Source organism: Vanellus vanellus (assembly GCF_965231255.1).
Source record: "Vanellus vanellus genome assembly, chromosome: 1".
NCBI lineage: Eukaryota > Metazoa > Chordata > Aves > Charadriiformes > Charadriidae > Vanellus > Vanellus vanellus.
The window spans coordinates 161,064,007-161,087,059 of NC_138905.1; the positions used below are offsets into that span (position 1 = coordinate 161,064,007).

Sequence of the window (23,053 nt, forward strand, 5' to 3'; positions counted from 1 at the left end):
AGTCTGTGGTTGTCAGGTAACTGGACCTCAGTTATATAAATACAATTCTTTGACCAAATAAAAAATCATTAATATTTTGATCAGCTTCTTTGCAGCTTCTCTCACTTTATGAGCTGGTGCATAATCAGGATTGTTGGAAAGAAAAAAGGGCCAAACATTGCATTTTTCAAACACCATAAAATTAATCAAGTTAATTATTTGACAAATATTCAACTAGCGCTACTCTTTTACAGGAATATTGTCACATGCTGATACGGAGAGGTGACAACCAAGTAAATCATGTTTTAAAAAAAAGGCTTTCTTAGACCAAAAGTTGCTTAAGAAATAGGCGTTATGGATGTCATCTCAGTCCCACTGAATTTACCAAAAAACTCTGGAGAAGTTCCACCGAGACAGTATTTTTTCTGATTTCACTTTTTAGAGCTTGGCCTGTCCTGCTCCCAAGGCATTTTCAATTTTTTAATTTTAGTTTTGCCACGCATTTCTTTAAGGAGCAGGCCCTCAAATGAGTGTTCTAAAGTATTTACACCCATCCATGTACGTGTGTGTGCATGCACACCCACACCCACACACTGAATACTTCCAAAATTAAATGTTCTAGCAGCCTAAAGAGAAACAAACAAAAACCTCCTCATTCTTTGACGTCCTCTGTTAAGGGTATTCTCTCCCCAGCCAAATTTCACAAGCATTTCCATTCCATCCTTCCCAGCACTCACAGTTTCCACAGCTACAGACACCATTGCCTAGAACAAAATGAATAAAGGGCAATTATCATAATTGAAATGTACTACATTAAAATGTGTTCTATGGGGAGGAAAAAGCCATGCTAAAGTAGTTGCATTGTTCCTTTATTGTTCCCCCCACCTTTTTTTTTTTTTCTTCTTCTTTGGAAGGAAGCAATTACTGTACCATTGCATTAAGAAGCCACCCCAAACCTACACTTACAAAGGATTAATAGCATTCTCTCAATAATTCCATCAGCAGAATTGCAAATATTGTAATTATGCCACCACTATTTGTACCCAGTTGTTGAGTCTCTGTTCACTGTAGTTCCAGGTACAAGGAAAAACAAGAATATTTTTAACTGTTATGCAAAAAGAAAAAAAGATATAAAAGGGTACAAACAGAATAGCAACCAAAACATCACTTTCAACATGAAAAACTTTAAACCTAAATTCTCAGAAGTGCTATACGAATACATAACATCTCAAACTCTCTATTCGATGAAAAATGTGTTGGCCCTGTTTTGCAGTGGAGAAACATTAAGTACTGAGACCATATTTTCATTTCATTTCAATATTTTTCATGATGCTCAGCTTGAGACCTCTACAGCCTGGGTTTCCAATTCGAGCTTCCCTTCCTACTGACTTTATGAAGATCCGTGACTCGCCGCTGCAGCTGAAGATAAGGCTCCTGTTGCCTCTATACTGGCTGCTTGCCCCCCCAAAAGGACCCTTGCTAATAGGGTGAGCTGGAAGACAATTCACTAGTGTCAGCCCTCCCACTCTCACTGTAATCGACTTGCAGATTTCCTCCATGTCTAATAATTGCACAGCAAAGATTTTCTAAAATTAAGATTTGTAACAGGAGGCGGCCAGTGAGTTAATTTAGCAATTCCCATGTTGCCTCTTGTCGCCAGGTTTGTCATGAGGGTTTGTTGGCGGCCTGCCCATTTCTGTCCCCATCTGCCACCTGAACTCCCAGACAACGTTAAGGTGAAGCCGCTTTCATCACCAGCCATCACGTCGTAAGAAAAACTGTGCGGTATTTCAGCCTGCCACTGAGAACGGTCTGATTGCCAGGAAGCTCTGTCAACCCTCACAACTATGCCTCTCACCTACCAAAGATCATCGGACAAGCGAATTTTGTCTATGACTTAAATGCATTATACACGTAGAAAGTCCATTAAGAGAACCAAAGTTAAAGAAATCTCATGATCACAATGCTGACGCTGCACATCCTTTGCCAAATAAGCGGTAACTTGTAGTCTATTACAGCGACAGTTGTTGATGGATTTCAGAGCTGGCTTACTTATTTAAATTCATAGTCAGGCTTTCGACTGTTGTTTAGAAACCTTAAGTTGATTATCGCGCTGCACAAAGAAACAATTAGAGCAGGTTTGAATAACCAGCAAATGCACTGCCTCCGTCACTGGAGAAAGAAGACGCTGGGCTTTGTCTAACACAACTCCCATCAACACAGTTTGTTTCTTAGAGCAATTAAGTGTTAGCCTGTACTGCACCTGTGCAAATGAGACCGTCATGTTTGTCACAGTCTCTGTCATCGCATTCACAGAAATCGCCCGAAATGTACCATTCCTGTGGTGAACAGATGCACTTTCCACAGTGGCAGGAACCTGAAATCACAAAAATTATTACTCGCAGTCAAAGAGTGCTGGCATTTTCAGACTAGAAAATAACAGCCCCAGACACACACACGCACACACACGTGCGCATATGCACAAAATTGCCGCCTAAGAAGCCATTGCATAAAAGAAAATAATCAAGCTAAAATCTTTTTGAATAAAAGGATTCTTTTGGGGTGAGCTAGACTATGGTGGAACGTTACTACTTATGCTTTGATTTTGCTATTTCATTTAATCAGGACTCACATTTTGAAGCTTTCCTTTGGTTTCAGAGACCTACAATCAGGGCTACTCTTCCCAGTAACTGTTCTTTCTTTTGACTAGAAAAGCTCAAATTGTCCCTGACCCACTGTTACTGAAGGCAATAAAATCATACCCAGGAAGAAAATGGCCCTCCTCATCTAAAACCTTTAGGGATGAGTCCCCACAAGACCAGAGGTGCCCAAGACTAGCATTTAGACCCCCAAAATCCTCATCACAGTAAATGAAGCTGCTCCATCTCCCATAGAAATACTAAATATTTGCTCTAGGTCCAAAAGAGTTTGGGTACATAATGGGGGTTCAGCAGTTTGTTTATTCCTGCAGAGTACCCTAACACCTCTTGTTGGGATAAGCAGCTCTCCTCCTCCTCAGGGATGTCTGGTCAGACCCTCACAGGCAAAGGAGGGACTTTATGGTGACGTTTGCGTGGTGCCGTAACACACGGAGCACCAGAAATCTCCCTTTAAGGGAAGGCTCAGAGACATCCCTGCCTTCAGGAGAAGGTTCATGGGTCTGAATCCCAGAAAGGCACAGTTGCCCCAAGACAATCGCGTGTCAGGAAGCCCGTAGCCTGAGAAGAGTGCAAGAGAGGCTTTTCTGCAACTAGAAATGCCACTAGGAGATGGTACGTCCTCCTGGCTGATTCCAACAGCCGGCTGAAGAGAGTTGGCTTCTTACAGAGCCCACCCTCAGCTGCTTGACAGAGTTGAGACACTAAAACGCCAAGGTGGGGCGCTTAGTGGCTGCTGAGCAAAAATCCTGTGGACTTAGCCCTAAGAACTGGTTACAGCACAAATCAATACAAAAAACTCAAAAAACAAATAAATGATAACAAAGAATACGCACATAGTTTTTAATTAAGGAAGGCTGAGTTTAAAAAAAAAAAAAAAAAAAAATCACCAAAGAAGCTGTGGACCTTTAACAGAACATGCTTATAAATAAGTTAGATGCTGTTGCTCTGGCAATATTTCCTGAATGATTCCAGTACAAAGTCACTTACGTGTTTAATGCAATATTAAAGAAAAATATATAGAAAGAAGCTTGGTTAGAATATAACCTAAACAGAATTAATGGGTTACTTAACAAGGCCTGTGCCAAAGTGTATAAAATGTTTTTTCCATCTTTCCATTCTTTTCAGTGACGTCTGAATGAAATCTGTATTAAAAATCCAAATACACACTTTAAAAAAAAATACGGATCTGCTGATATGAACCAATTTTGCCTAGGTTTTCCCCATAAATACTGAAGCATCTCAGATCACCGAAACTTAATTCTTTAAAACTTCAGAACAGCCTCAGTAGAATATCTATTTTTTAATTTTAAAAGTAAGTAATTTAGCGTTTACTGTAATTTGACAAAAATGAACTCATCGCCTAATTTTAGAGAAACGCTGTTTTAACTTGTAACATATGGAACATGTAAATATATACAGGAAGAGCTAGGGATTGGAACATTTGGGGATGGGAGTATCTGGTTGAGCACCTACTTTTTCCGTGAGTTCTGTGTATTGCTTGCTGAGCCATGGCACAGAAAATACTGACATTCTCTACAAGGATAAAAAATGCCACTGTATAAAGAGGCAGTGGAGGATAGCATATATATTGCACGGTTGCTGTATAAGAGATACACTAAGACGTACTTGAGGGTAATTTAAACCGAATGTCTCTGTTTATACGAACTACAAGGTACTGACAGCTGAAAATAATGATGAATAGTATGAGACTTTTAGTGAAATTAAAGCAGTTAATAAGAGCATGACGTAATAAGAAACCTGAAGTCGTTCTGCATAAGCAAGCACTGACGCTGCGACTGAGGGATGCCCACGATGTTTAAAACTATTTTGCAGAAGATACAGCAAATTTAACACCAAGTCAACCAAGGAAGATCAGGCTCCATAATGTAAGATGCGTTAGGGAGAATGAATGTATCAAGTCTTTTCCCTGAACAGAGCGTGCTGCTCTGGGAGGCTCCTCAGTTTAATTAAAATGAGTCTAATGGGTTGCGGGGTGTTCCCTGGGATCCCGGCCAGATCCTCTTGGATGGGATTTGGCTCATTACCTCAGCCGTGTCCTGCGCCATTACAGTAGCCATCTGCAGCCCTACATTTACTGCCAGGGAGGCAGCAGCGTGGTGGGTGTTGCTGTTTTCCTTGGGAAGAGCTTTTACTACAGGTGGCACAGTCAGCGAGCCAAGATTTCAAAAAGAGCCTGGGAATGTGGATGTCCAACTTTGCTTGTATTAACAGAGTGTAATTTTCTGGAAGTGTTCAGCAGTTATCTGCTGAAAACCAGGTCTCCTTAAAGTCTATTAAATCCTACATACAGAAACTCAAGCTCCCTCAATCCATTATAACGCTTGCGTATCTTGGCTAGGTTTCCAGCGCAGACAGAATAACCACCATTAGCGCACAGGTTCAAAATTCCCTTTCATTTGACCAGTAATGGTTACTTATTGCTCAATGTAATGAAACAGAAAGAACAATTTGTCATTTTGGCCTCTGGATAGTGCCGGTCACACTTGCTATGAATAACATTTTAAAGTATGGGTACCAGTAAAAGACATAATTTCCAGATATATATTTAAGCATCAAGAATAGATTTGCTTAAAATAATAATAAAAAAAAAAGGGGGGGGGGGAAGCTAAGCATAGAAACAAAAGTTACAAATAATTAGACTGGTTTTGCCTGTGATCCCCACCCTGCTCAGAGAAGAGGCAGGAGGCAACCTCCTTGGATGTTCACTGGCCGCACACTTCTGGAAGCTATCTTATGTAGGTATTTCTCTGCTGGGACAACACTTACATATGACCAGCGTTTCCCACAATAAACCCACTATAGCATCTAATTTGACACAGCTATATTATATTTACTGTCCTCAAGGCGACTGTTTGTCACATTGGAAGCCTACCTGTGCTTGGAGGCCGACGAAACTTAAAAAAAAATAAAAACCCACCAGTGTAGCTGAATATGGATTTAGGGTCATAATTCCCATAGAAAGTAAACGCTGTTCAACAGTGCACTACTACCTTAGAAAATCTGTGCTTTTCAAGCCTCCATTTGTGCAGTCAGGTTTAAAACCACAACCTGCCTGCAGCTGGTTACAACCTAAAAGAACTTTCAGACTGTTCCGACTGACATCAGTGACCCAGAGATCCCAAACCAGCCCCCGGCATCATAGCCAACAGAGGGGAAAAAAAAAACCTCGATGTCTCTGCAAATTCCTGTCAGATTATCTGCTTCCAAAGCCTCAAAGTAAACTGTAGCCTTGATATACGTGTCAAAGTTAGTTCTCAGAGTAAGACTCACAGGCTGAAATAAATAGCTCTCAGCCATCCTTACAAAAGGGTAGCAGATAATACAAATGTTTTAAAATTCAACATCATTTGTCATATTTATGTTTATTTAGAATCTTATATAGTGCGTTTTATTGATTTTAGACATATTCGCTCACCTTCATGATTTATATAAAAAAATCACAGGAAGACCAAGACTTAGAGAAGAAAAGTTAACTTCTTCAGTAAAACAGAGTAACTCCATTTCTCCCGTAACTCAGCATCCTCTTACACAGATGCTAATTTAAAGATAGCTGTGTCTTCTGGAAACACCAGAGAAACAGTGCAACTTCCTCATTTTCCATGACATTGTGACAACTGGGGGGAAAATCCAAAATAAAATGGTGCACTGGGGGAGAATAAGTGATAATACAGATGGAAGAAGGCCAGGCTGGAAGCCCCATTTAGATTTCCTTTGCACATAAAAGTTACCAAAGGGACAACTGGAAATCTGCCTGAGGTAGAAGGCTCCTAACTGTTTTTTCCAGCTAGCAGGTTTCTTCCCTGTCTATGCAAGGGATATATGAACAGATGAAACGGCGCGTTCAGTTTGGAGTGAGTGCATTCTAGCCTCAAGCTAGTCTCACCGCCCATTTTTTGTCTATTGTCTTTCAGACATATTACATACAAAACTAGGCAGTTTGCACTACGGAGGAGCTAAAAAGCCCTCTTTCCAATAATGCAATCTCCCAGCCTGAAAGACTGTACGGTAAGAACCTCAGAGAACAATTTCAGATAATTAACAAGATTTTCTAAATTTTGTTCCTTCTTGTGGCGATTTTTTATAGCTGGGCTGAAGCTGACGCAACCTGAATAAAATTTAGTAAATGAGAGAGTTTGTGGGATTCTGTCGTGGGGACTGCAGACATCTACCTTTCCTTTGCTGCTGTGTTGGGGAGGAGAGTGATTAAGTGTATCAAATACTGCTGTTAAACACTCTCCTCCGCTTACTGTTGCCTGAGATACTACATTTGCCATCTTCCCCACTGCAGTGCAGGTAGTGTCCCCGATCCTCAAACGGGATGGAGCACTGACAGTTAGTTTATAACGTACAGCTGTTCAATGCAGACCTTCAGATAAACACATACAGGAAATTACACGCTATTAACAAATTGCATAGGAGAGCAATGCTGCTAAACATGCACGGCTGTGGTGGGTGTTTGACAAAATGGATGTAAGTGCATTACGGAGCCAAATATAACATCCTTTTAATAATAGGTGCCTTTGTAAGAAAGGGTTACTAAACAGCAACCCGCTGTCATGCACATTAGTCTTCCAGAACACGATCATTTTCCTGTGGCGGAGCACTGACATGGGGTAGCTCAGCTGCCAGTTCTTACCCTTCCCCGAACATAATATGCCATCCGCTGACTCGCAGAGACTTCTGCTCTCCTCCTCTGTCATGTTGCACTTCCTTGAATGCTGGCACAACTTTCCAAACCAGCCGTCCTGGCAAATGCATCGGCCGCATGAGCAGATACCATGGCCTGTAACGACACCGGGGTTGGTTATGAGCAAAACAAGCAGAAAGCAGAGACTGTGGTCACAACTGAGATCATCTTCAGACCTCTGCAGTGTGAAGTGCGTGCTATGGCACAGACAGACAGACAAATGGATCGCACAGCTCCCGGGCAGGGTGGTCTTCTTCAGTTCTCTCGTTCTTTTGTTAAACAGGGTTCCCTAGTGATGTGTAGAAAAACATAAACTTGTCTCCCCTCATCCAAAAAGCTCAGCATCAGCTCAACTTTATGGGACGTTCCCTAATCCACAGTGTACTGAGAATAGACACAATCCCTTTCCTCCTATGTTTTTAATCCTGCAGCCTGGTGCCAAAGTCTCACCTGCACATCCCATACTATCACGTGAAGAAGTAGATGCCAGCACAGGGCTGAGAGAAGCACAGCCCACAGCAGAACAGGCAAGGGAGACAAAAGCCGCATGCTCCTCCAGCAGCCCACTACTGCTGGTTATCTGCTGCGGTGCATGGAGCAGCTGATGCACAAAACCTGGACTCAACATACTCTGCAATGTAACTATAGGTTAACTCATACAGTACAGAATTAAGATAATTCCCCAGGATCTCATGCAATTGCTAAAATTGGTTGTACGTAAACCCAACCGGCAACCTGCACAGAGTTCCTCTCATCACCCTCACAACATCCTGCTTCTCTTCTCATGTCTTCTCCAGATACAGCTATCCCAGCTCAGCAGTTTAAAAGGTTTGGCATTTTCATTTCTGATAATGTAGTGACATGCTCAGGGAGGAGCAGGAAGGAGGAAGAGACCAGAGCATTCTCCAGAGCACACGCTTGTATGACCCCAAGGCAGGACTTCGAAAAAGAATGGGCAGATGACCGTGGTGGGCTCTCTCCACAGGGACACATAGATTTCAATTCCCAGATCAAGACAAGAAGCCTGAATGAGAGAGAAGATGGAGAGGCAGAAGAAGAATACAGTAGGGAGGACATAGCTATCAAAAGATGATTGATAATAAGTGTGAAAACTAGGGGGAAATGAAGGGACAGAAAGAAAAGAGGAACAAGAAAAAAACATAAAATAGGAGGCAAGTGCAGAGGAATACACTCTGGGAATGTTAGGGAAAGAAGGACAGGTAACGACAAGCGAAGGAAAGGTCAAAGCAACCCTAGTACATGGGTTAAAGATAGAGCCTAGAAGCTATAATCAATGTTTAAAAAAAGGAAAAATAAAAAAGATGAAATAGAATCTTTGAGAATTATTTGTACAAAGATTAATAAAAAAGGAAAATGTGTTGAATAGTAAACTAGGGGAAAATCTGGGCAGGAAGAAGGGAAAAGTGACAACAAATGCAGACAAGAATACAGAAATGGAAAACAGAAAAAAAGAAGTAAGAAATGTCTCCCAGCCACAATTTCACTTTTCAACCTTGAATAATATTTCAGCAGCAGAGAAGATCATTCCTTAGCTGATCAGTTTACTGGGCTTGAAAGAAGGAAATTATACATACCAGTGACTTTTGTCCTATCCTACCTGCTATGTAGGGCAAGGGAGTAGAAACGAAGGGACTGAGATAATTTGGGAGCATGGGCTGGGAAGAAGGGAACAAGTAGTAGGAGTATCTGGCAAAGCATTGAGCTGTAGGATGCAGAGAAGCAAAACAGCAATTTTGCTTTTCTAATTTGTAGACTTCTCATGAGGCAACAGTGCAACTTGATGTTGTAAACTGGTAGGCAGCACCAGTAGAAGCTTAAAGGAGAGACAAACCTTGTAGCTTGCTGTAAGTGGAATTCCTTAATACTTTACTGATGGCCGAATACTTCACTAATTTGAATTAGAAAGTACTGGAAGCTCCAAAGCCTTTGAGATATCATTTGCAGCGATCTAAATGGTCAGAATAATTTTTGTACTCCAGGCTGTGTATCGATCTTTTTTTAATCTTATTACCTGTACAACTTTAAATGCTCAGTAACAAGGATGCAGTCTTATTATGACAGTAATAATACCTCTGCAAGTGACATTCAGCAATAACAAATTTACATATATGCATTTACCAGATATCAAATATTACAAATTGATAACTAGCAACAATAGAAGCTCCTTTAGCTTCTGCATTAGATTGGAATCAAGAACAACTGTACCACAAACCAAAATACAAGAGGCAGAAAACAAGCCTATATACTTTCCTATATGCTCCTTCCAGGTAGATGGCATGCAATTAGCTCCATTAACCGACTATGGCTAAGCTTCTGTCAAAGCATTCTTATCTGCCTTATTTATTTTTTCTTAGCAACTTATAGATTAGATACGAGAATAGCTCAACCCCTGAAGAGCAAAATTTACAGCTGGATGTCAGTGTTGGAAAATTGCTTGTGGAGATACAAAGACTTGTGATAATTTTAGCAACGAATAGTAAGAAATCCATGCTGATTTCACTGAGAAAATAATTTTGTATCATTTTTCTTGTATAGTCATTATGATTTACCAAATGCAGAGGCTGATCATGCCTGTAAAGCCTTTACACGAGTCAAATAAAAAGGTAATGAATAATCAATTAATTTACAGCAAACAGAGTTTGCAGTTTGTCACATAAAATTTTGACATGCATTTTTATGAGATGACCATTCCTCTCCTCCTTTACGCCATATAAACCCTCACAACATAACGGATTCTTTTGTCTCAAGGAATCCATTTTACCAAAATAATATTTACTCCTAGTTGACACCAGCTTGGGCAGCCGCAGCTCTTTGAACGCCTCATCCATCGGGGTGGTGAGTATGCAAGTGCTTAGCCCAACGCCTGTTAACTCCTAGCAATCTTCTGTGTGTGCTTGCCTGTGGATAACTGCTTTACACGGTATAGTTGTGTATATCCTCCTTGCAGAGGCTCTTTGCTTTTGCCTGAAGATGTCCAAACAAGCTGACCGAAAGGAAGAGCAAAACCGTGATAAGCAACTGCTTTCAGCTGAATGTAATATTCAAATCACATTCAAAGTGTCCCCGTTTCATTCCAATGAATCCCAGGCTCTCAAACGGGGATTCTTGATGAGCAAGATCAACAACAAAAAGGTGCTACTCTTGCTCATAGGTCCTTTCAGGTATGAATACAATTCCCTTCATAGAGGAATATAAAATTCAAGAACAAAGCAATCGTAGAGCAAAGGGGAAAAGAAAAATTAAAGACATCTAGCCCAACTGAATTGGCTAGTGTGATAAAATACTGATTTAACTATTCAGATTAAGCAGATTTATTGGAAAGTGTTGGCCTATTGTCAGTTCAGATTCAACATAAAACACTTAAAATCACAAACAAATTGCATATTGCAATGGCTCTGAGACTATAGATCTTCATTCATAAAAATCTGTGCTAATGAACATTTAAATATTTAACAGAATGTTTTAAACATTAGTCTCCATTCAAGAGGAAAGACCGTGGTGGGGATGGGGAAGAGGCAAAGGAGAGAAAAATATCATGTTAGAGATACTGTCACTTCGTTTAGAATTATCAATAAATCCTATAACCACAAGATTTAAGTGTGAAATATGAATGCAGCAACAAAGCAAGCTGTGACAGGTTACTAGCAGAGGTCCATTGTAACACAAATCAACCCAAATCAAATCAAACACCAGAATGAATTATTTCTTACCATGCCTGGAAATAAAACTGTGTGGTCGTGGAGAACTTCAGTTTAGGACTACTCATGCAACTGTTGTCAGAATTCCCCAAAAAACTGCATGATAATTTTCTAATACAAAAGGCACCACTGCATGGGAATGTCAGCACGATGAAAAAGGTGATGTAATCATTGCAGAGGAAGCTGATCTTTCTTATAAACTAACTGATTCTAAACAGGTGATGTTCATGAAGGGCAAACTGAGGCCAGCCCCAGACAAAATTAGGCACCACAGGAGAACAAGTGTCTCAAACTAATATAATATAATAGATATATAATAAAGTCAATATTAACCAGAAGCAATGGAAAAAAATCTTCAGCTATAAAAATATGAATTTGACTGTCCCGTATGAAGAATTTATCTGATAGCCCAACATTTTTCCACGGTAAGAGAGAAATCCACCCAAGTCTAACAGTGGACAGATGCTGCGAGTTAGGAATGAGAAGAGTGTACAGCCCGAGAAAGAAGGATGAAAAAGATAGCAACCAATATAAATGAGACATTTTATTGTGAATAAAACAGACATAATAGGAAAAAAAAAAAAAACACCCAAAAACCTATAACTGGATGAAAAATACAATGTTTTAAAAGTATACTGGGAATATGAAAAATCTCGGCATAATACAAGATCCCTGATTTAGAACAATACAGTAAATGAAACAAATATTTCTCTCTGTATTTAAATAGAAACAGGATTTTCTATTTTTTATTACAGGACTATGATAAAGAACTTTCTATTATACTATTAACTTGAGTATATTAAACAACATCTATCTGGAAGAAATATTTCTAAGTGAGCAGGCTTCATTAACCTGCCCAAATATGCTAAAAGAGCTGTTAAAAACATTACTGGATCACTGATTTTTATTTTTATTGACTACCAGGAGAATGCCATAAGACTGAAACAGTTGTGACAACTGCAGTTAGAGAAACCTAATGTAAATGTGAAGCGAAATACTGATTGTCTATTATATTTCTGTAATAGGCCACTTATTATTGTCCAAGTCTAATAAAGGTGGACTGTTGCTCCATTTTGAGCAACACAACAGTCAGGCAGCTCAGTAAAAATTTCGAGTGAAACACTGCAGAGAAAAGGGCCAATGCCATCCTTGTGTGCATATAACAAGAGAGAAGCGAGTAGGAACAGAAATTAGTAGGAACATTTAGAGCATTGATGAGATGAACATTAAAGCTCTGCAACTCACTGTGATATCCATGCTTGATGAGACTTTGAAAAACTTGGAAGATCCCCAAAAAGTTCCAAGGAAAGAATTCAAAGGGTGGAGAAAATGGCCTGTTGAAAGAACTTCATAGATCTGTATCTGCTTAGCCTACTGGGAAAAAAAAAACAACCAAAGAACCCAACCCAAACCAAACCAAAAAAAACCCTAAGTGTTTCGGCAGGATCTGAACTACCTTCCTTGAAGGTACTAGAATGGGGATTCTCAAACAACCAGAGAAAGACAAAGCAAGAACCAGAGGGAAAAGTTGATACTAACAAATTCATTTGAGAAACAAAACTCCATTTCAAACAAGGATGATGACTATTAGAACAAACTTCCTTGTGATATTGGCATGGGCTGCGCATGTCTTAGAGTCTTCAGAGTGTGTCTGGATGCCCTTCTCAGAGACAGGTTTTAGTAGCACACCGCACACAGACTTCAACATAGGGGAAGCCTGGCTATAGCGTAATGGCTATTTATAGCCTAACACACAAGGTTCAACATATGAGCTCCTTTTGGCCTTTGCAAATTAATATCTCTTAATCAGCTTAAGTGTATTGCATCAGCAATTCCTTTACTGCTCATTTCAGCAGAAATATTTGACTAAAAATCTTTTAACAAACCAAAAATACATTTTATGCTATCTGAAAAGCTAAACAAACTACATTCTCTGCGCCTCTATGTAAAGTTTCAACTTTTCATACACTTGCACAAATGTCTGGGTGACCAAGACAAAAATCTGTAGTGCATTTCAAGGAAAAATTAGCGAAGTAAAATTAGGTAAGTAAACTTAAACTAATTTAATACAGAATATACCATGCACATTAATACCTGTGCTGCCTCCACCACGTGGATAAACCACGACAATTAGTCACTCTTGTATCTAATTCAATACCTACTGATCCTTTTGAATTTATCTGTTGCTGCCCCTGGATGCGCCTCAGAGCTAGGATGAAGTAATTAAGTGCACACAGCCACTGAATGATTAATCCTCTACTTGGTGTTTTCAAAATAAAACCCTAAATCACACTAGCTTTACGCCTAGTAGACTCTGACTTCTCCACTACCTCATACAGTCATTTTCACTTTTTTTGGCACCAGTTTTACCCAGTAAGCATGTGTTTGAACTCTTTTGCCCCAGGAGAATCAATTGCATTTTCCAAGAACAAATACCATAATCAAAATTCCCTATTAAATAGTATAAAAATTTCAAGTGAATTCTGTAACAATTATATGTGTTTCAGATTACTCAGTCAAACGAACACGGTCCCTGCTCTGAAGGCTTTTTAAGAGAAAAGGCGAAAAACCTACTGTGTAGGAAATAAACTATTATTTTAACATAATAGGAATCGCAGAGAAATAACTGGCAAGGGTAGCCTTGGGCATCAGAAATCATACAAGGTGCCTAACCTTAGGCAACTGAAGACTTAGAAATGATGTCCCGTGTAGTCTGAGAAGCCATGGCAGAGTCAGAAATTGAATTCATATTTCTGAAATTTCAGACCAGTCAGTGCCAAAAGCTGTCTTTGGCTGGGAAATGGGCTGGTATTCTTTTTCTCTCCTAATTTGCATTTTAGGTATATTAGAGAGTTTCATAAATGTCCTAGATACTTGTTTCTGTAAAGCAACATTAGTGCAAGAAATGAGGAATTTGTCTGACAGCAACTGCACCATAGTATTCATACTTAGCTTTGCTTAACGAAGCATATTGTTAATCATAACTCTCTCATTTTTATGGTTATGGTCTTATTAGTCCTCATAAGAACACGCTATCTGAAGATATCGCATTTCTGCGTCACCGAACAGATGACAAAAATAAACGTCATTCATGATTTCTGTAGTACAGACCTAGAACTTTCAAAGAAAAGAATTGACAGTTTCTGTTTTATATCTTTATTATATAATAATGCATAGCTATATTCCAAAAAGAGAAAGAAAGGCAGTCCTTCCTCTGAAACAAATTACTTAGCCTGGCTGGATAGAAATGAAAATTTTATATTTAAAGGAGCGTGGCAATTAGGGGCAAGTTATACCAGCCTTTTGAGAGTGAGCACTTCCACCACTGTACATCCTGGTGATGACTATGTGATCCTAGAATGCTTCACTAATTTTAAGAATGTGATGTGGAAGCTTCTGTCTCTGTTGTAAAAGCTGAAAACAGTGGAAGGCTGGGAATTGTGGCTTTAATTATATGTACGCCTTATAAACCACATCTTTTCCCTTGTTCTCTGCCAATGCTGAGAGAATTATCTTGGAAATCTTGAGACTGGTGTGAATGATATATGAATGGAAATGTATAGGTAAGCATCAGAAGCAACACAAGAATGAGCTTAAAAACATGACCTGTACTGATAACCAACAACACATTCACAGCAGTAAAACTGAGTGATGTATTATTTTGTCAAAACCAGAAGGTCTGCACTCTCGTAAAATGGTGGTATGATGACTTGCATGATGACTTATCAGCAGAAGACCATGTGCTCAACAACAAAGGATGTCAATACAGACACAGTGCGTAACTTCTGCCATTTTCCTTGTGAGCTCAAAAAGAACAGCATTGTTCTAAGAATGTCAAAAACGAGGAAGCACAGACAACAGGCACCAGACTTACCTGAAACTTTGAAACAAAAGTAAGCAAAATCGTGAGTCAAAAGGATCATTCTAACTGTTGGGTCCTAAGCAATATAAAAGATGTGTCTAAAAGCCATTTTGTTGTTTTTGTCAGTCAAGATGAAACAAAAAGACCTACTGAGAACTTGATGGGCAGCATCTGATGTCCATCTTCTGTGTCACCCACAAGTTATCCCGACCAAACTACTTAAATCCAGACACTTAGACGTTTGTATGTAGGTGTGAGAATGCGAGTGAATGAAACCAATGAGACAATGTGTCTGAGTGGTGAAAATTAATTTACTTTGGAATTTTATAAAAAAAAAATATTAACTTCCCCTCCACAAAGTCTCAGGAAGAGTTTTGCTGCACTGGTTTTCTACACTTAGAGGGCAGAGAGGTGTAAAGGCAGACCTGAGTAAAGAGGGAAATATTAATTACCTCGGCATTTCCTCCAATAATAAATCAGCTCCTCCAGCTTTTACAAGCCTTTATACTACAACCAGAATCTCAAACTAATAAGAACTAATGCCTTTTACCAAAAGGCATTGGTATAAACAAACAAAAACATAGCTGCATTTACTCTTTGATGTGAGAGGATGTGACATGCCATTACACAACTGGATTCCCTACAGTGTTAGGATTATATTTTGATGTGCCATGGCCAAAACAAAGAGTTAAGAAGTCATCAAAGTGAATTTGCTCACTTGAAAATAAACAAATTGGACTTCTCAAAGTATTCTATTTTCACCAGTCAAAAAAACTGTCTTCCTGGGATGACCAGAGGCTTAGTTGTTTCTTAGTGTTAAGGACAGTGCAAATATCCATGACTAAATATTGAAAGGTCTTGTCATAGTTGATTATCTAATTGGCGACCCCTTATATGAAGCACAGTATTGAAATACCAACATAAAACAAAATAGGAACATCCCTAGAAATATGTGAGGGCCTTGCTGTGTGTTACTTGGTTTTGAGTTTCAACCTTTGCTAGTAGCCCTAGTTAAGAACTTGTGTGGAGATTCAACCACTTTTTTACCATTTTGGGGGGAGTTGTTTATATTTTAGGGGTTTTAAGCAGCACAATCCTGTACCAACCAGTAGCATGCAGAAGACCCAAAAGGGCTTCTGTTTTATTTCTTCAATGGTTGCTACTTTGCTGTGACAAGAACTCACAGCTAGGCCAATAATGGCCCAGAGAACAAATCAAAATTAATGGAGTTAAGAGCATTATTAAATCAATATCAAATCGATCTTTACTGTTGCCCTGAATTCTTGTTGCCTGCCTGCCTTCAATTCTGAAAGAGAACAGAACATAATGGACAACAGTCAACCCACTGAGGTGGAGCAGCCACTGATGACATCAACTAAAAAACATGACTGGACACAGTAGAGGAACAAACAACACTTAAAAGCTTGGGACACATCTGCAGCTAGCAGCACAGCCATAATCTCAAAGGAGAGAGAGAAGTACGATACACGATAAGTAAATATCAAGCCTTGTGTACATCAGTGACATAGCCGTGCAAAGAAAGAACTTGGACTGGCAAACCTGTGATTCTCCGGCCATGTGTGTGCACCAAAATAACTTGCACATGAAAGACTCAAAGAACCAAGTAAAAGCATAAAAAAAAAAAAAAACATTACGTTAAATATTGCTGTGGATCAACACTGTAATACAACTGTAGGGAATGGTCCTGTAGGTACAACATACCAATCTCAAAAAGGCTGCATGAGACACCTTCACCAGCTATCGCATATTAAGTTAGTGTGCAGAGGCACAGACAAGTGAAGGGGAAAACAAAAGAAGGAGCAGGCCAGCAGGTCGAGGGAGGTGATTCTGCCTCTCTACTCCACTCTGCTGAGAGCCAATCTAGAGTACTGCATCCAGTTCTGGGGTCCCCAGTATAAGAAAGACATGGACCTATTAGAGCTGGCCCAGAGAAGGGCCACAAAAATGTTCAGAGGGCTGGAACACCTGTCCTGTGAAGAAAGGCTGAGAGAGTTGGGGTTTTTCAGCCTGGAGAAGAGAAGGCTCCAGGGATGCATTATTGCAGCCTTTCAATATTTAAAGGGGGCTTATAAGAAAACGGTTTTAAACTGAAAGAGGATAGGTTTAGATTGGACATCAGGGACAAATTTTTTATTATGAGGGTGTTGAGACGCTGTAGCAGGTTGCCAAGAGACGTTGTGGAGGCCCCATCATTGAAAGTGTTCAAGGTCTGGTTGTATGGGGCTTTGAGCAACATGAACTAGTGAAAGATGTCCCTGCCCATAGCAGGGGAGTTGAACTAGATGATCTTTAAAGGTCCCTTCCAACCCAAACCATTCTATGATCCTATGAATCCATTTCTGATAGTAGAGTGCTGTGGAATCTATGCCGAGTCCTCCTGCAACCTTTGTCTTTGTGGAGATGTAATGTCTCTATTCCTGGTACTGCAATGATGGACAGCTGAAATTTTAAGTGAATGACTCACTACAGTCATGCAGAAACACGGTAATAGGGTCTCATTCAGTTGTACCCTAATTTATCATATCTTTCGCCTCATGTCTTTCTACCATCTCATGGACAGCTGGGCTGGAAAGCAAGCTATTAATCAATCTCTGCTGGTCAGAGGAGGCCAGTAACAATTCTTATTCAAATCAATTAGGTTGTCATTCACATTTCTTATTTCAACATGCATTTAATCTGAGAACACTAGTATTCCTTCCTTGTGCTTTACAGGCACTCAATGCTCACTGTCAGGCCCTGCACATCCGCAGAGCCCAGCTTACAATTCTCTGACGCCAGAGTTACTAGCAAGGGCTTATGTCCTGACAGTGATTGCCTAGGCAGCAACAGCGGTAGAAAAATAGTAATGAAAAGAGGAGAAGGAAAGAGGAAGGAATAAACAGTTCGGCAAGAGGTGGGAAGAGGTTCAGGCTGAGGTGGAAGTATAGGCAAACCCAAAAGGAAGAGAGATGTGTATGCGACTAGCTCAAAATTAATGACAGAAGTTCTGTGAATAGATAGGTTGCAAAAGGGGAAAGAAAATAAGGTTAACATTGGTAGAATCGCCTGAAAAGGGAGGCATGAGAAACACTGTATATCAAAGGAATCATTCAAATTGTAATCAGGGTAGAAAATGATAGCCAAGCAAACCATCTGACAATTACTAAAGAGTAGGTCTGAAGCTATCAGCAAAGTCAGAGGCTATTGAGGATCTGAAAAGGATAACAATAACAGAAATTCCTACATTTGGTCAGAAACTGTGGGAAGAGACATTTCAATGAAAATGCTGGAAGCCACAGTGAAAGATGAAGTCACAGAAAATAAATAAGGGGTAAATGGTTCACATTATGAGTTAGAAGGTGAAGGATCGTGAGTGGAATTCACTTGCTAAATGGGAGTGAGCAGAAAGCTGCAATTGGTGGAGATTCTTGGAAGATAAACATTCCTGTACTTAGTACTTACACCTAAATAGGTGCTGCCTTAAGTTATTGGGGGGGGAGGGGGGGGAGACCTCTTGAGGCAGGTGGATCAAAAGCACAGATGGACAGATGGACACTGGATGGTCAAAGAAAATAAGGTTTCAGGATCTGCCAGCAGTAAAAAAAAAAAGAAGAAGAAAAAAAAGAAGGGGAAAAAAAAGAAGGGAAAAAAAAAAAAAGAGAAGGAGAGAGAGGGGAAATGAGGGAAGGAGCCACTCCAGAGCTCCAGCAGCCAAGAAAAGGAAAAGTGGTGTATGGAAGAGAAATGAGTGATTAGTAAGGCATGTATGTTTGTTAATTTGAATCTCAGCACACTTCACATGGAAGAACCAGACAAGTGCAAACAAAGAAACACTTGTGTAGCGTCAGAACAGAAAGAGAGGGAGGGGAAACCAGTTCATGGCTGTAAAAGAACATAAGGGGATGGAATACAGGAAGACACATAGGAGTAAATTACAACCAAACCTAGAATAATCTAAAAATAACTCAAATTATATTTAGAAATATCATAGAACAAGAAACAAAATATCAAGAATATGAAAAAATAATCTGCCAATTATTTGCTACTGGAATCCCAACAGATTTACTAGAGAAATCCATCAATTTTTAGAGGACGGTATCAGTAGTTGCATGAGTTCTAATTGGGAAGACTAAAACTCTAGAGACCAAGTTCAGACAGCTGTGAGTGAGCAAAGATGCTCTAGTCTCCCTTGAGGCACTTCAGAGGTCAACTCAGATCTTGGTGGATTTAATCATCACTTTATGCAATGGTCCCTCCTCTCCCTTTACTCAAGAAGAAAGCCCGGGACAACAGGATTTGTGATTTGGTGCTTATTCTGCTGTTTGAGGGAAAGAATTAGGAATAAGCTCAGCTCCCTGGAAAAGCAAAAATCACAGGGTGGGCCTTCTGAAGTCCTGTCAACAGATGCTGTGAATTCCAAATTCACTTGAATTGCTTTTTCCCATATAATTCCTTTTACCTGCAGAGAATCATTAGTAACTAAACTATTTGCTTGAATGAAGGTGGAGAAGTCAAGCTTGCTTGAGACTACAACAGATTCGTAAATCCATGAGCTGGCTTTCCTTTCTATTTCTTGTTTCCAAATTTGGAAAATAATCTGGTTTTAAAATTAATTAAATAATTTCTGACATCCGCTCTGGACAAAGCTATTTAGACTAAAGGGGAGAGTTTATTCAGGTAACAGCGTGACCTAGAGTGTCTCCTGCACAGTCAAAAGTTGGACACTGGCTCAAGCATGGAGGTGATTATTCATTTAATTGTGAGGTGCTCTAGCTAGCAAAAAAAATTTAAATTATCCTTGTATCTTTCCTAATAAGGAAGAATGGGATTTTTGTCTATAATTTCCAAAATGTGCAATATAATTAGCAGTATTAACATTAAAGCAATGTCATCAAATAATACAAAATATGAATGACACAAATGGAAGAGATCTTTTCAACCATGAAAGACAATGAATTTTGGTTCCCAACCACTTAATTTATAATAAATATCACCCTGATTTTCAGTGTTTATATCTGCTTTCAAGTCCTTAAAACAAAGTTAAATTTTAAATTATTCTTTATCTACACATTCATATTATTGAATTACACTGAATGTTTTAAAATGTTATCATGGCTGGTCAGATATTTGAACTCGAATTTTCCATATATGCCTACCTTCTGCATGGCAGAGACCTTGAAGAAATATTTCCTGTAGTCATAATTTTTTATGGATACAAAGATTATGAAGCAATACATCTTCTTCTCACAAAAAAAAAAAGGAATATAATAAAATGTGTCATTGTTCACACAAACTATTTTGTTAATATTAAGAATCAAAGACTAATTTTAAAAATAAAGCCAATAAAATCTAGAAAGAGAGCATTTAGGATACTACTTACCTGTTTTTGAAATACCATGCGGTATGTATGCATTTGCACATTTAAAACTAACTTGAAATATTGCTTAACACCAACATACTTCACTGAAAAAATCAACAAGTGAGGTTTTCACAGTCAAAATTAAAATAAACTGTCTACATGTACAATTACTACAGCAAATTTTCTCAAGCATTCTAGATTCTTTCATATATACTTTAACTACTTTTTTAGAAAATAGATATATACCTGACAGTGAATATGAAATACTCAAAAGTATTGCTGGTCATTATTAACTTTAGGTAAAATACAACATTCTCCGTAAAACATCAACTGTACTAAACACAATGTAAAATCACCTAATTTTTCAGGTTTTCCTTTAAGTGTCTATATTCCTCTTTAATGAACAATTCTGGAATTTGGGATATACTACAGCACTTACATTTATGCTATTAATTGTACCTAATATACTTCATTTTTATTGTTCTGAAGTTTTAAAATAAATATTCACTTGTTTTTTACAAAAATCTATAATCTGTTATAATTAACCAATAATGTCAATAGTCTGTAGTGACATTATGTTATAAAACTGGGGGGGAAACAACGGAAAGTTATAAACTGTCAAGATTTACGTTATGTTATGTTATGTTATGTTATGTTATGTTATGTTATGTTATGTTATGTTATGTTATGTGAATGCATACCCCCGCAGACGTCGCCATCCACATTTTCACATTGTCGGTCATCACATTCACAGTTTTTGCCATAAACTCTGCTGTCTCCTGGAGGGAAACAAGTGCATTGGCCACATTCGCATCTCCCTGTAAGAATAAACAATTGTCAGAGTCATGATTTCAGTAAAGTAAAATAAAGGAAATAAACCCCAAAATTTATTCTACACCCTACGCCCCAAAGACAAAGTATAAGTCACTCTGTGTTAATTAAAGTATGCACATAAACACTATTAAAAAAAAAAGAAAACAAACAAAAAAAAAAACAAAACCCAACCCAAACCAAAACTATCCTTCCTCTATGGCAACCAGAAGCAAAGTACATCACTGTTATGACCGGGTGGAAACAGCAACAATAAGCAATCATTGGCATCATGTGTTTTTCATATCTCAACTTTGCATAACAGAGCTATGGCACATGTTTAACTGCATACTTAACCTCTATAATTTATCTAAAATATTTAGCACGTACCTCTAGAAACTCCAAAATGAATGTGATTAGAATAAATAGTCCAGGCACAGGGCTATCTAGGCTAAGACACTCTCTATTCATGTAGAAACATAACTCTTTAAATATTCTGTCAGGCACCTGGAAAGGTAAATCCCTATAATTTTTCTTGTCTAGTCCTGAGAAAATAGAAGTCAAAAGCACAACTTCTGCCAGAGTTGTCCTTTCCATTAACCTGTTCACAGAACTCCCCAGAGCTTAAAGGGGGAATAGACTCAGCCAAACTCCCACAGATCTTCCACCCAAAAGCCCTCAGAGCAGTGAGTATTAAGTGGTCAGATATGAAAAAAAATAAGATCAAGGACAGTCTTACGTTGTACATACGAGACAGACACAGTTCAGGGTAACGTCGTTTTTTTATTACTCAACTTCTAAGAGTTTGACTCTGTATTTTTAAATTATTTTAATGCAGTGCTACTGTGAGAATGCTCTAAATATGACACAAACTGTGAATCACAGTAATAAATTTGGTGGGCTTGGGAAAAGATATTGTGTGTATAAAAGGGCCAGCAGAGACATGGACTAGGCTGCAGAAAAGCATGTTCCTCTCCATCTAATTTAATCACAGAAGCTGTGAGGCTCAGCCTGGGCCTGGACACTGCTCTACTGACTGCAGAACCCAAATTTACAGTAGGAGGAATTAACGCTACAAAGTAAAAAAATCCTCCAAATACAGCCTTTCATTATGCAACCAAACAGTTCAGCATGTGCAATATTTTCCAGCATTTACTGAAATATTTTGCAGAATGGGAAAGGACTGTTAAGGAGAACCTTAGTGGAGTTTTTCTCACCATAGGTTTTGTGACAATAAAACCTTTTAGACCAACATACTGCCATCATCATTAGTCTATTTCTTTTTCAACTTCTAACCTAAATTTGTTACATTTGTTTTTCAAAAAAACCCAGTCTAATTAAGTTGGAGTTAGGAGCATCTTATTACGAATGGAAAAATTCCCAGCTCATTTTATAGCTGCCATATTCTTCATCTTCCCAACTATCAATGCAGTTTCAAGCTGACATTCTATGTGCCAGGATTCAGTCTAGAAGGACATTCTATGATCAACTTAAACTGCAAAAATCTTAAAAAAGATATGCTGCTAGAGAGAATTAACAGCAAACACTTCATGATACCTTTATAATATACATAGTTTTAAAGCTGTATTGCATTGCCAATTATATGGGGATATTCATTTCAGAAAGAACCTTATTGTAGGAAGTGCATCTACCCCATCATGAAATACAGTTGTATTTGGTAATCATGTCAATATTTAAGATGTGATTGTCTGCAGAATGATTGTGTGATTTGCTTGCACTCTCTAAGCTATAATTAGTTGCGAAGGACAGTTACATTACAAACTGGGACAAAATAATTTCTTAGTACTTAAATATACGGAGACTTTTAATGAGTCACTGTTTGGGGCTCTCACAGTCACCTTCTATGCATCCACCTCAGACATCCTGGCTACTTTTACAAAAATGGCACATCACAGTGTCCCAAAGCACTGTCGGTCACCCGTAGGCTGATAGGTA

At 38.8% G+C, this 23,053-nt stretch overlaps 1 protein-coding gene across 1 annotated transcript in view; it reads right to left on the minus strand.

Annotated features, from left to right (window-relative positions):
- Positions 1-651: 651 nt before the first annotated feature.
- ITGBL1 (integrin subunit beta like 1) overlaps positions 652-23,053 on the minus strand; it is a gene marked incomplete at both ends in the record, with an annotated part of 153,144 nt that continues 130,742 nt past the window's right edge. The window contains 4 exons of the mRNA XM_082484538.1: positions 652-743; positions 2,243-2,356; positions 7,297-7,443; positions 20,989-21,105. Of these exons, the coding sequence (XP_082340664.1) occupies positions 652-743; positions 2,243-2,356; positions 7,297-7,443; positions 20,989-21,105 (470 nt within the window). The remainder of the gene's footprint in view (positions 744-2,242; positions 2,357-7,296; positions 7,444-20,988; positions 21,106-23,053) is intronic.